This window comes from Gymnogyps californianus, chromosome 14 (genome assembly GCF_018139145.2).
Source record: "Gymnogyps californianus isolate 813 chromosome 14, ASM1813914v2, whole genome shotgun sequence".
Lineage (NCBI taxonomy): Eukaryota > Metazoa > Chordata > Aves > Accipitriformes > Cathartidae > Gymnogyps > Gymnogyps californianus.
In genome coordinates, this window is record NC_059484.1 from 2,462,296 (window position 1) to 2,476,346 (window position 14,051).

Sequence of the window (14,051 nt, forward strand, 5' to 3'; positions counted from 1 at the left end):
AAATAAAATGCTGTTGGTGCTTTATTTTGTTAAACAAATGAAGTCCCCTTCTCCAACCTCAGGTCCCTACAGACTGATTTAGAGCACTAAGACACCAAGTCCCAGGCGGCCATGCCTCCTCCCTCTCACGCCACGGGCCGTGCGGGGGCTGACAGGGAGGTTTCTTATTTCCCAAGGTACCGTCACGTGCTGCAACTTCTCTTGGGTTTTTAACTGTCATTTTGGACTAAGCGGGTAACACCCAGCTCTGCCACCAAGAAAGAAACCCGGTCAGAGGTGCTGTAACAGCTTGCAGCAACGAGCTCCACAGCCAACCAACGTATCCTTCTTTATGAAAAAGTTACTCTTCATAAACCCTCATGTAAATGTTACTGAGACATTGGCAAGTCTGCCAGTGGAGCGCCTTTTTCACTCATTTTGTGCTTGGTTCTCCTTCCTCCCCAAGTGTTTCTGATTTTTGATCAAGAGCACGTAGTCCTCAGGTGTGGCCCAAAGACAGGGGCCAACTTGCTCTCTGGTTAAGTCAGAAGGATTTTAGAGACATTTCCTTGTGCATGCTTCATACCTGCCAGAGGGATTCTCCTAGGGACTGGCTGCTGGAAGGTTTCCCTCTCCCTCCTCTGGCCCAGGTACAAAAGCAGGAAGATGAAATCAAGCCAACTCCTGGTTCAGTACTAGGGTATTAAAACTGACCGGGATAAAATGCATTTCTTGAGAACAGGATAAAGTAATCTATTAAATTTGTTCATTTGTCAAGGAAGTCAGGGTAGCAGAAGGCGGGAGCACAGTGGAGCAAGATGAGGCGGTGTGGCAGGAGAGCACCGGGCGAGAAGACGGGGTCTCAAAGGCTTCTGATTCCCCAGTATCCCCCACCAAACCCCACGCTATTTTCTCTTCCACAAACAGGTGCCGTAAGAAACGGAGCAGAATGGCTGTTACGCTCTTTGTGCTCGATTCTGCAGCCCGTGGCAAGGACTCTCGTCCTCGGGAGCGTGGCGAGAGGAGACCCCGTCCTTCTCGGCCCCTTCTGCTCCCCCACGGAGCCGCTCTCTCCGCGCTAAGCCCCCCGCTCGTCCCGTCACCCTGCCTTTGGGCCGAGGCGCCGCTTTGCTCTGAAGGAGACGGGGCGGCTCCAGTGCCGGTGCCGCGCCCCGGGAGCGACGGGCACCCAAGGGACAGCGGGCACGGTTGGGCCCCGCGGCGGTTGCTATTCCGGCCGGTGCCACCGGCTGTCGGGCGGCGCGCACCGGGCTCTGTGGGGCCCCTGAGCCATCCCCGGGCTCCTCCGCGGCCCCACGCCGCCACAGGGCCCCAGGGGAGGCGGCGGCGGCGCTGCCCCGAGGCACAGCGGCCCCGGTGAAGCCTCCCGCGGCCTGCGACGAAGACGAGGGGGAGCCCCCGCAGCTCCCAGAACCCCCCGCGCGGGCCGCGGGGCACGCCGGGAGCCACCCGCAGCCAATGGCGGCGCGGGGCCGCGAGGGCCGCCGGGAGTTGTGGTCGGTTACCAGAGGGGCCGGGGCGGATGGCGTCTCTCCTCTTCCGGGCGCCGTGACGTCGCGGAGGACGCGGCGTGCGTGTGTCGGCGCGTGCGTCCGTCCGTCTGTCCGTCCGTGCGTGCGTGCGTGCGCGCGACGGGGGGGGGGGGCGGGTGCGCGAACGGCGGCGGGGCCTGGCGGGCGCGGGGAGGCGGCGGGGGCGGGCGGGGCGCCGCGGCGGAGCTGCCCGCCGCTATGGAGCCCGACTCGGTGATCGAGGACAAGACCATCGAGCTGATGGTGAGTGACCCCCGCCTCCCGCGCAGCCCCCGCGCCGCCGGCGCCCCCCCCCCCCCCCGCTTCTTTCCTCCGCCCGCCGGCAGGCCCCGCCGCCGCGCCCGGGCCTGCGGGGGTCCGGCGCCGCCGCCCCGCCGCCGCGAAGGTGACTCTGGTGAGGCCGCCCTCAGCCCCGGCCCAGGCCCGCCCGGCCGGCGGCGCCCCCGGCCCGCTCCGCTCCTCCTGCCGCCCCGCGGGGGGGATCTGCTCCGCTCCCCTCCTCCACCGCGGCCGGCCGGCCTCCGGTCCTCCCGGCGCAGGCCGGGGCGCGACGGACGCTTTAATTTCATTAAAAAAAATAAAAAATTAAAAAAAAAAAAGTAAAACCCCACCAGAAGGCAGAGCCGGTTTGGGAGGCGCGGAAAATCGCGCCCGGTGCGCGGGTGATGCGGGCACGCTGCAAAAACCGAAACCGAAATGCCCCGGAGCACACCGGCGGTGCGGGACTGGGGCTCCCGCCGCCTCCCCGGCTGCAGCGTCTTGTTCCCGGCCGGGGCCTCCCCGCGCCCCCCGGCCGTCCCCGCCGGAGCCGTCCCGGAGCCCCCGGGACCCGGCCCGGTGGCAGTTGCGAGAGGCTGGCGGGCCCGGGGGGGGGGCGGATTTAAACTTCCAGCGTGAGGATTTGGGGCTCCTCTAGCAGCGGTGTCGCTCGGGTCGGTGCTGGGGGCAGCTCCCGTCTTCCCGGAGCAGCACCGGTGCTGGAGCTCCGGTCCAGCAAACACGGTATTACCTAACTAGACCTAATTGGTGTATTTTTTTATACCCCCTAATTAACGCTTACGCCGCTAAATTCGGGTTAGTGGAGAGGCGGCCAGATGGAAGCAATAGAAAGAGAAGGTTTGGGGTTGTTTTTTTGTTTAGTATAAGCAACTCTTAGCTCTCTGTAGCCAAATATTAGAGGGCCCTAGTTTTACTGCCTTTAGGGATGAATAAAATTAAGTCAGGAGCTGAGAGAGAATAATAATCACAAAATATCTTCCAATTTATTTGTCATAAACATAGTTTACTTTCACATACAAAATTTCATGCAGTAGTGCAGAACCGAGTGATAAAATGCAAGAATTTGCTTTTAAGGCACTCTGATGGTGAGCTGGGTTCAGTGGAGACATTAAATGGGTTTTTTAGCCAGCAGAGTTCTCGCTAAACTACCTGATCTGGAAAATATGAACTTTCTTCGAGTGTTGTCTGCTCTCAAGAAGCAGAAATTAAAAAAAAACAAAACAAAACAAAAAGGGGGAAACGCAGAAAACCTTTGTGATATCTTTCTGTATTTGTCTCTGATCACTGAGGCCGGTAGCTTAAAAGCTGTTCTTAGCGAGCCTCCTTTCCTGATCCCTATCGATTCGATGATCTTGCACTTAAACGTGGGTGACATCAGAACTGTTTCCGCGTTAGTGGACTGCAGCATCGAGGATAAAGGCCGGGGGCAGCTGTGCGGGTATCCGTTACAGGACGAGTCGCCTACAGAAAAAATGTCTGCTAAATTTCCGAGGTGTAAAGTGCATTCTAGTGGCTTTTTTTCCTACCTGGAACGGAAGGTTACTAATACTCCTCAGCCTGGGGTTACGTGAGGTGCTAAAATAGCATTTGAGGCTGGAAGGTATGTTTGCCTCACTCAACTTTCTTGCTCGTCTTTTGGTAAATTCTCTCTCTTTTTAGAAGTCTCTTCAGTTTGGGGCCAAACTGTTAGCAGGCAGAAGCAAATGTAACTTTTGCTGATCATTGTTGTATTCTCCGTTTACAGTTGGGCCTGGGAAATGTGCTGATCAATGCCAATATCGATGGGGTTATTAAGATTTTTATTACGTAGTAGGAGATTTAAGAAACGAATTTTTCTCTTTCACAAGAAATGAATAAGTATAAAAATTTAATAAGATGAACATCTAATTCTGCAGTTTCCAGTAGAAAATGGTACTCTATAAAATGTAGTTGGTAGTTGAATTTAATTTCAAACTTAGTGAAGGATTGCATAGAAACACTTGTGTTTGAGTGTAAATGTTTCGCTAAAATCATTGAAAGTCATTCCTAAATGAAGACGTGGCTTGGAAGTTTTCCCTTCTTGTGTGTTGTAGAAGATAAGATTCTCTGGAAGATTTGTTTAAATACACAACAGAGAAGCCGTATTGACAGAGTTTTCAGTCAGTGATTTCAGTATTATATGCAAACTCTTGTATCGGTAGTTAATGCTGGTGGCAAACATCCCTAAACCAGGGATCATCTTAGCGTGTCAGACTTAGTGGGATGCTTTTCTTTTTAAGAATATTGTTGTTTACTAAAAGCAGGATGTTTTATGCCTCTCTCTGATACAGGAGATTGTTTTTGGTGCGTTTTGGGTACTCGATTACTTCCCTCCAATGCCAAGGATGAATCTATAGTAAATACAGGAGCAAATGAGTGGTGCAAAAGTTCTGAGGAGCAAATACAATATAATTCTGAGTAGCTGATAAACAAGAGATAACGTGTCAACATGTTAATTGCACAGAAGTTTCCAAACATGATGTTCTAGCCCTCAACTGTGCCTTCACTGGATAGATCATTTGCATTTATTTAAAGAAAAATCAGTCATGGAAATAATACTGTTCTATTTTTAAAGCTGCAATCGAAGAGAAATATTTTAAGGTTTCAGAGTGACAACTTTCATTTGCCGTATGAAGTTTTGGCGAGTATTCTGAAGTCACTGTATCTTTTAGGACAGCTTAAGGCTTTACATGTCTTGTTCTAGTTTTGTAAATCGTGTCATCTAGCCATTTTAATGATGATGAGCAATTGATTTAGTGATGACATTTCATGGTTTTCATTTGCAGATGGTATCTAGCTCTACAGGCAAGATACCCGTTGCCTGTAGAGGTGATTTCAAGAGGCACGAGGCCTCAAAGTTTAGCTTGTGTTGACTGCGGGAGGTCCAGATTTAGGCTAACGGCGTATCTGACGGGGTTGGTTTTAGTTTAGATACCTTTGTACTTACGCTGTCTCGGTTAAATGCTTTGCGTGAGTGGGCAAACTATTAGAAAATGAGTAGTAAGGAAGTAATCTAGAACAGATGGAGGGCTAGCCAAAATGATTGAAAGGGCTCTTTCTTCCTCTGGTTTTGATTTTCTCTGTGAAATTAGATAACTGTAACCTTTTTGCTCTTTTAAAGAACCAAACTTTTTTCTTTCTTAAGGTGAAGTACCAGCAACAATGCTTTGTGAAATAGTTTGGTTTTTTTTACCTACAGATTCTGAGTTGTGTATAAAATCTGTATTGTTCAGTCGCATCAAACCTGTTATGTGCATTTGCCTTCAATACCTGCTAAAAGCCTTGTGGTTTTCATTTTCTCAGGAAGCTTCACTGAACCATGCTTTTGTTTTACCAGGAGACTTTCAAAGTAGGGGGTAATTAGCTGCTTAGTTGTATTAAAGTGGTTGTAAAAGAATACATAAGTATGACAAATACGGTTTTTATACAGGTTAAAAAGTTACGCATTTATGGCGTGAACTGCATGTAGCATAAGATGTGGATAGTATAAAAAAAAAATAAGCTGTTGCTCCCAGGCTCTTGTGCCCACCAGACACCTATGGGACATGGTTACTGAAGCAGGAAGCCAACTGCCTGTAAATTCTCACACTTACTGAGCTTATTGTCATCTGCCTTTCCACTGTGTCCTTGATGCGCATGCTGTTCTCCAAACACAGATCCCCCTGCTGCAGAGTTGGCAGTTTAAATTCAATATAACACTGCTCCGTGGTAGTGGCGTGAAAGGGTTATGGAAAGACCACGCCTAGGAATAAAACTGGCAAGCACTTGTTTATGCTGTATTATCATTTGTATCTAAAGTTATATATACGGAAAATACTCTTCCTAATATACTATATTCACTGTCTAGAACGTCTCTCTCTGTCTCTCATAAAAGTGTCCAGTGTTTAAGTGCCTCTGTAAATAATAAATGAAGAACTATAATTGAATATCTTGCCAAAAGTCTTTCAGTTTCTCCTGGCAGAACTTTGATGTGAGCTGAAGATCTTCAAATTCAAAAGGTAACAATCTCAGAATGAAGTATTTCACATAGGCCTGCCTTGCCAGCACCAGCTTCTTCTGTAGATCATGCCAGCGGTACCTGAAGTTCCTTGGGTTACTGCAACTGGAGATGGCTGTGCCCCCAAACTATTTAAAGCTTTACAGGGCAAAATAAATCTTAGCATTCTGTTAGGAAACTGAAATACAGCTGCTGTATATATCTCAGTAGGGCTGTAACGTTCTGGCTTTTTTCTTCCCTGTCTCAATCATTGCAAGCCAACCAGGCAGTTACATTTTTGTGAATTTTTTTCCACATGTTCTTAGAGGAATCCTTCAAAGAGTTTACTTTTGTAGCGAGAGATACAAATGGACTAGACAACGATCATCTTTGCATCTGAAACAAAGGAGGTACTGTTCTAGCTAAAATGTGACTGGTCCTTAATCAAAGGCTGGGAGTAGATGGAGAGTTAGTAAAACGTTTGTAAACCTGTGTGTAAACTAGTTGTGCTTTCTTCAGTAGGATAACAATCTATTTGCTTTGCAGTTATCTTTTTTTAATCTTCAGTAGCTGAATTAGCAGAGTTGAGAGCTGCATGTCAGACATTAAAGCACGCAGTCGATGGCATGCTGGACGGTTTCATACATGGGGGAAAGAAAGGAAATGGCTAGAGCAGATACCTAAAGAGGTGATGGTTAGATGGCTGTTAGGAAGGCACAGATGAACCTTTGGGGCAGAGGATGTAAGATCTGTGCTGCTGCACAGGCTATCAGAGTGACAGTCACATTTCAGAGAGTGCCTGTAAGAGGAAGGATGCAAATATAAAGAGAATAGATGGCTGTGACTTTGGCAGCGGTGCAGAAAATGAGAAGGAAGAGCTTAAGAAAATGAATTAGAGCAAGGCAACTGCATTTAGAGCCAGCAGAGTGATGATGAAATGAGGGAAGTGGACAAAAAAGTGTGGAAAGCTCTATCTTTTGGGAAGGATTAGATAAAACAATAGACTGTGGAAATGGGGTGGCAAAGGGAAGAAGGAGAATACAAAGATGCAGAAGAGAGGTTATAAAGAAAAAAGTTATCTGAAGTTTGTGATCGTTATGGCAGCAGCCATTGGTTTATACAGGTGAATGAAAACTGCAGATGCTCCATTTGTAGGGAAAATTCTGAAACTAAATTGCTTTTAGTTCTTAATAGAAAGCAGTTACAGTTTCTTGGGGAGACTAAACATTGGTGTTTCACCAAGGGCTTGGATCATTCGAGATTCGGAGACTTTTTTTGCCTCACAATGCAGTTACATTTTCTAACATGACTAAATTTTCCAACCTTTGCAACAATGCTGAGCAAGTAAGATGCAGCAGAGAAAGTTCCCTTGCTGCCTGAAACACGTGTATGGCTTCCTGTGTGTGTGAGCACCGCTGGGTAGTTTTCAGGGCGACGCATTGCCTGTGAGCTCTGGCTTGGGACTGGGAGGTCCTGAATTGTGCTCGTAAATCCAGTGTCCAGGTGTCACTGTGGAATGAGATCACATCTCTGCAGGCACGCTGGTACGCGCGCCGGCTGCCCTCTCTGAAGTGCTATTGGGTTGCTCCTTTAAAAAGTTGTAAAGCGCATGTATGCCATTTCTGCATTTCAGACTGTGCTGACTGTATCCCTTAGGCAGAGTTGTTGAACATTGCTAAAAATTTGGGTCACAGATGAGCGTTGCAAGCAGCATCTCGGCAAAACAAACTGCCTTGTTACAAGCTGTACCCTTAGAGAGACTTGGGAACGTTCTTTGAAGGATGGATGTACCTTTTCGTTTCATGTGTGTTTTCTAAAACGCCTTCGCTACTTGTTAAATCAACTTGATGTATGTCTTTTGATGTGTTACGTTTTATTGCTGTGGAGTTTAGAGGTCACCGTTGCTTTGGCATTTTCAGTTTCATCTTCCTGTGCTGCTTTGAGTCCTTGTGCAGCAGCGTGCAAAGTGAGATTGCTGATGGGTTTAAAATGAAATGGATGTTGCAGCAAACGTGCCAATGCAAGAAGGATGATGTGTGGGAGAGAATAAGAGACCATGGTTGTAAGAGGGCTGCTCTGTGACAAGTAATGTTTTTTGTTGCAGGGGAGAAAATAAATTGAAGGGAAATGAGAATATTTACCGAGTTGTTTAAACTAATGCTGATTAATAACAATACTTAACGTTCCAGCTTTTTTCTCTGGCGATGTCTTCTTTATACTAATGCCACTGTTTATGTTGTTATATAATCTGATTTCTCGGTTTGATTTTCATGGTGTTGATAGTACTTCATTATTCACAGAAAATCCACTTTTTCTGGAAAATCCCTTCCTTCCCCAGTTTATTGGTGTGCTTATGAGCTCAGTGGTGCGACATCTGACAGCCTGCTTCGTTTTCCTGTACTACTTCCACACATTTCCCAGTATGAGTAGTGCACGACCGAGACCAGATAATGCAAAAATAAGGCAATGCCATTTGTATTTTAACAACAAAAAAGCGCTGACTATATTTGGAAACTTAATTTGCTTCTCATACAGGCTAACTTAACAAAGGGAGCATTTGAAGGCATGTTGTTTCTTCATTGCCTTGTTAATCCAGGTCCTCTCAGGACTTGCATGCCTGTACTTCTACCCCAGGAAATTAACATTTTTATTGGGGATCAAAGAGTAGTTCAACTTACCAGGCCCATTTTTTTTGTACGAATACAGACAGAAATTTGTAAGATGTAGATAGGTGCCTACTTGCTAGGAATAGGGACTGATATGCTTTCTGGGTAAACTGGTAAAAAAAAAGCTTTTCGGGTCAACTTTCAGCTGTGGCAATGCTACAAGATTTTGTTCATTGGCTTAGAGGGGAAACACAACTACGTATTCAGTGTTATGAGTTGCAGGGCTGCGTTCTGAGTTTCATACTGTTGAGGAGTGCTTGAATATGGAGTTTTGTTACAAAAGTTGTGACAACTTGCGTTCCTTGCCTTTTTGTGAGGTGTATGTTTGTATGTCAGGATGCCTCGCATGATGATACCTTGTTCAAATCTTCTGTCCTTTTCAGTCACGCCAATTTCAAGATTTCAGACAAAAATACCTTTTTTGCTTTTTGAAAATCTATATTCAAAATCTGTTTGCAAAATTTAAGTTACAATTACAGCTTGTATTTAATAGAGAATCTTTTAGGCAATTCTATTTGGGCAGCGAAGGACTAGCCAGGGAAACTTTATATTCAGGCTGCCTCCATCACACCAGTACTTCTCGAGACAAAAATCAGACCTGTGCTGTAACGCTTGCAAATACTTTGCAGGAATGCCTTCATGGCGAAGTGCCTCTCCTTGCAACACCCTGCTGGCTCTGTTGTGGCTTAGCAAATCAGTACATTTATATAATTTTGATAGCTGGCTTCTTACTGAGCTATATTGTACTCTTAAAATTCTGAGTCATATGCCTTGACATCTTATCACTTTACTTGGCAGCCTTAAAAATCATGGCTTGGACATGGTATCAGGCTTACAGTGCTGATTTGTCCTTGAAATGTCGACTGTTGCTTTACCAGCGGTAGAAAGGCAGAAAATCGCCCCACGATGAAGATACTCCTTTCTTCGGGTAGCTCTGGGCAGCCAGGGACATGACTGTCCTTATCGAGACAGTTTCTTGGCAGAGCTGTGAACAGTGGCAGTTTCTCCCACCCTTCTCTGAGCTGCTGGTGCTTTGAGACGTGGGGCACAGTTGTGGAGGCTGGAGAACGCTTGGTTCAGCTTGCTGGAGGGGTTGGGGAGCAGAGGAAAGGGTGAGAGACAGCGGTGGCATATTCTTCTGTGGATGTTGCAGCATTATCTTCTAGAAAACGTTGCTGTTGCTTCTGGCTGCTGTTAGGGGAAATTTTGTAGGCCATATCTCAAACTTTTTGAAGATCTGACTGGAAGGCACACAGTCTGATCTCTCTAGGATACGCTTTCTGTTACACACATAGTATGGGCTTTCTGCAGACTCCATCTTCTCTTAGGTGTTATTGTTAAAGCTGCTTTAAATTAGTCACTTATACTCTAAGCGTACTGCTGAAAGTACTGGATGAAGGTCTTTTATCATCTTGCTCAGTAAGAGGTAACTTTTTCTTGTCTCAGGAGTAGCATGCCTTGGCTTACTCTCTTCTAGATTGTTTTCCAGAGACACAGCGATACTGAAAGTTTACTGAATTCATTGCTGTCATTCAGATAAGTGTCTTGAAGACTCCCTCTTTGTGCTGCAGATACGTAAGGCAAGTCAGATCATTTTGAGTTTGGAAACAGGGAAATAATCATTGCAATAAAATGCTTTAGAGCATGTATATGGCAAATTAGGAGAATTGGACTGTTTTGAAAACCTGTGTATTACTGTTCTGGCAGTTCATGGAGCAGGCTTGTGAGGTGTAAGCTGGCAGCTGAAGCTTTAGCATTTGCTTCGTTATTTGCATTGTAGTTTCTTCTCGTCTTCCTTAGTCTTTGCAAAGTGAGCTGTAGCCCCAAAACACTTGTTGTGCATTGGGTGATTCAGGGCAGGGGAAAGAGCAATTTCTTGTCCGTAAATCCGTTTCTTTGTCTTAGATCCACCAATCCGATGACCCCACTAACGTAGTCATTACCGGACTGGTAAGGTGCCTAGGCTGCCTTGTCTCTCTAACAGCATTAGGAGTACGTAATGGGGATTTCGTTCAAGAAAGAAGTAGGTACACCAAGCTGAAGATGATTGGCTGCTCTCTTTTAACAGACAAGTCTGAGAAGGAAAACCCATTCGAATCCCCTTTCATTCTGGATTGGTGGATCTGAAGCCCAGAAACAAAGTTTCAGGTAAGAAGTAACCCTGTACTGTATCTTGCTGCTTCTGCTTAGATGAGTTTGTCCGCAAATTCAGTATCTTGCTTTAACTGCTTAATGTCCCTAAAGCGTTAGAACACACCAAGTCAGCTGCTGAGCTTAGAGTAAGGAGGGGCATATTCAGTAAATACACATGCAGTTTATTAGGAAATTGCAAATCTACTGTGAAAAACAGACCTAGGAACATAACATAAACTTGCCTTCTGCGGAGCTGGAAAGCAGTATCTACAGGTACAGGGGCACTAAGCAAATGGCTTACAAATCCTGCTTCTGAAAGGAGAAAGCAGCCTTACCTTCATTGAACTTCTCAGTCGAGTTCAGGAAAGTAATAGCTATCTGCTCTGATTTCTAGCCGTGTCCTCTGATGAGTTCATCAGAAATTTAGAGAACTTGTCTAGTTGTTCATAGTACAAATTCCAGTAGCTTTGTCCTGCTGAAATGCCATTTGAAATTCTGTTGTGGGCAGCACTTGGAGTCAGCCTTTTAGATCCTTCATGAGATTTCAACGTAAAGTTCTGTTCCTAGTTGTTTTCAAAGCATAGGTGAGCCAGTTGTAAGGCACGGTTTTCAGGAGGAGCTTTAAAGTTATAGCGGGTTTATTTCAGAGTAGGGGGGTATGGTTGTATTTTGAGTCACATTCATCTGAGATTTTGAGATGACTGTAAAAGGCTGCAACATGTTATCTTAAAGACAAGTTTGGAAGGTATTTGTGTGCGTTAGGAAGGAAAGCCAGGTCCCTGGCTGATAGGAAAATAAAGTTATGTGACTTAAATATGTGGTGTGAACGGGAGACCTGCACCTCTCCTAATGCCTAGCTTTATTGTAAGTTAGTGCTTTAATGAACTTGGCAACTTATTTCTAAAGTTAGTACGAAGCAGTATGCCTCAATTCCTTTTGATATTAATAGCAATAACACTAAGCCGCTTGAGTGTTCTCTTTTGTAGACAGCTATTAAAGCAAATGTTAAGACCTCAATATTTAATCTACTGTAGAAGAAACTCTTGTAGGTGCTGTTGATCTCATGTATTGTTTTAGCTCTGCATTTGTTTTGCTGGTGTGGTATTTTGTGCAAAAATTATACTTGAATTTAATTGATGAATACATATATAATGAATTATTTGTGCACAGGGTACTGTCATTTCCCGGTTTGATTTTCTGAGTACATGAATTTTATTTGGTTAGGGTGGAGAAGTCTTGGGCATGCTTTTTAGTATAAGTCTTTAAAAAAATCTGAGGGAAAATCTAAGGGAAATACTCATTAACCTTAGTCTGACACATTCCTTGCAGTCTTGTCTAATATCAAATTGAATTTGTCCCACACACCGATCAGACTCACCTTGTAGATAATGCTGCAAAATAACATCTTCCCGTGGAACATTTGGTGTTCAGGGTGTGCCTTTTTCTAAGACGAGAGAAGGGGGAGGCAGAAGTGAACTTGTCATCTTTAATGATGAAAACTGAAAAGAGGAAATAATTTAAAATACACTGAAGGGGGGGAAAGAGGAAGCATAAATGTGTTCTCCTGCTGATTAAGATCCCTGATGTTATGATATTTAATGTTGCTTAATTTTTTGAAACATGAAACAGTCCTATCAGAGGCAGTAGTAAAGCTAAGTTGAACTCCAGTGCAAGTATATGCAGGTTGGAGGCTTAGTTCTTGGCCAGGTTTTGAATCTTACATCTCAAAAAGTAAAATGTAAGTCAGCTGTCAAAGGCTATGTAAATATTCCTCTGCAGTACTGGAGGTACAAACCCTGCATGTGAAGCTAGCATTTTATTTCGTGCTGAGCCTACACTTCATATGCATTTAAACTCATCAAGTTAAAGTGCCCGCTGCCTTGTCTATACTAGATTTTCAGATGGAGTTCATATTATTTTTAGATTGTGTTAGGCCTCATCCTTAAAAGCTTAATACAGAAAAGAGTCTAAGACAACTTTTAACATCTTAGACGAGTTTCAGCCACGATTTTCTAAGTGTTTAACTTATTCGCTCAAAGTTTCTACTTTTCTACAAAGTTTCTATTTCGATTGGCAGTGCTAGGTCTCTTTTCAGTGTTTCTTTTTTTTTTTTTTTTTCCCCCTTTTTTATGATTTACTATGAGCAGGTGTGCTGCTGTCTGTGGATGTCTGTAACACCTCTGCTCCTGCTGCATAAGAGCATAGGAAAGGCATTTTTCTTTTGAAATACCCTATGTTACATAAAAAAGGCTATGTTAATGCAGAAAGGAATATCAGACTTCTGGAGTTTTGAAACTGTGGGAATTGGGACGTACATACATGAAAGAAGCAAGGGTTAATCTAAGTACTGTGTATTTTGGAAAATTTAGATGATTTCAGTTAACATTCAGAGTGACTTAGGTAAACATATTAGGATTTTCTTCCTAGTCTTTTGTATCTTCCTGAAAATGAGCTACTGCATCTCATGAGCCTTATCCTGATGAATAAATTATAATGGAGTAAGATTGTTGTTATACTCAAAGAAAGCATTTAATCTTTTCTCCACTGAACCCATATTCCTTTTGTAGCATTCATTTTGTTGTAGCAAACGCATACTTTGATCTTCAGGAGCAGAGTGGGACTGCGTTATCGATCACCCTTCTGTGAATTCATTGTCCTATCTAGAAGAACGGTGTGGTAATGAGGAGAATTTATCTGATAAATTATTTTCCCTTTGTCTTGCTTGAAATTTCCTGATTCCTCAGTATTTTTCCCCAAATGTAAGAAGCTTACGTGCAGATCTTGAATGGCTATTGGAAGGTTGTAACATTGAGCGATTTTTATTTTGAATGGCAATCATTTAGCTAAATCAATTTTTCTAACAAAAGTGTGACTCAGCTATTGGTTACCTATTTTTTTAGAATCATCTTGGAATAAACAGGAATAAACAAAAACATTTCACAAGTTGAAATGAGTTTGCTACTCCGTGAATACTTATTTTGAGAAATTTACTTTTGCATTTGTAGTTCGTCAAAGGACAGAAATGCAAGAGTAAATGACATTTAAGACAAATTTCTTGAGCTGAGAATGTAGCCGTTCTTAAATCGAAGCAGAATGCTGGAATGCATATGTAAAACTCCATGGATTTTTGGAAATAAGTTGTGCGAATGGCATTCAAACAGCCTTCCAAATCAGACGCTCGAGACTGGATGTGAGATTGCATTTTGGACGTGGAAAAGGTAGTGATGTGATGGCACCGATTCCAACAAACTTGTATGCAGCATGTGAATACACTGCATCTCTCAAGGGACAACTTGGTTTTGAAATGAGAATAGGAAGAATACAACGTACTGCTGTTGGTCTGACGTAAATTGTTTCTTTGTTTTCGAGTACCTCAGCAAAGACATTAAATGTTGTACCAAAATGTGCAGCGTAGTGAATGTGTTATCGTGCCAAGCCAGGCTGTCA

General features: G+C 44.3%; 1 protein-coding gene across 3 annotated transcripts in view; it reads left to right on the forward strand.

Annotated features, from left to right (window-relative positions):
* Positions 1-580: 580 nt before the first annotated feature.
* Positions 581-14,051, forward strand: part of FBXW11 (F-box and WD repeat domain containing 11) — a 76,444-nt gene continuing 62,973 nt past the window's right edge. Inside the window, exons 1-2 of one of the 3 annotated variants that reach the window (XM_050905170.1) lie at positions 10,430-10,463; positions 10,540-10,619. Coding sequence is in view for 1 of the 3 variants with exons in the window: in XM_050905169.1 (XP_050761126.1) it covers positions 1,773-1,775 (3 nt within the window). In the remaining 2 variants the exon portion in view is untranslated. Of the gene's footprint in view, positions 630-1,745; positions 1,776-10,429; positions 10,464-10,539; positions 10,620-14,051 lie in introns of those variants that run through there. The other 2 variants (XM_050905171.1, XM_050905169.1) reach the window with 2 other exon arrangements.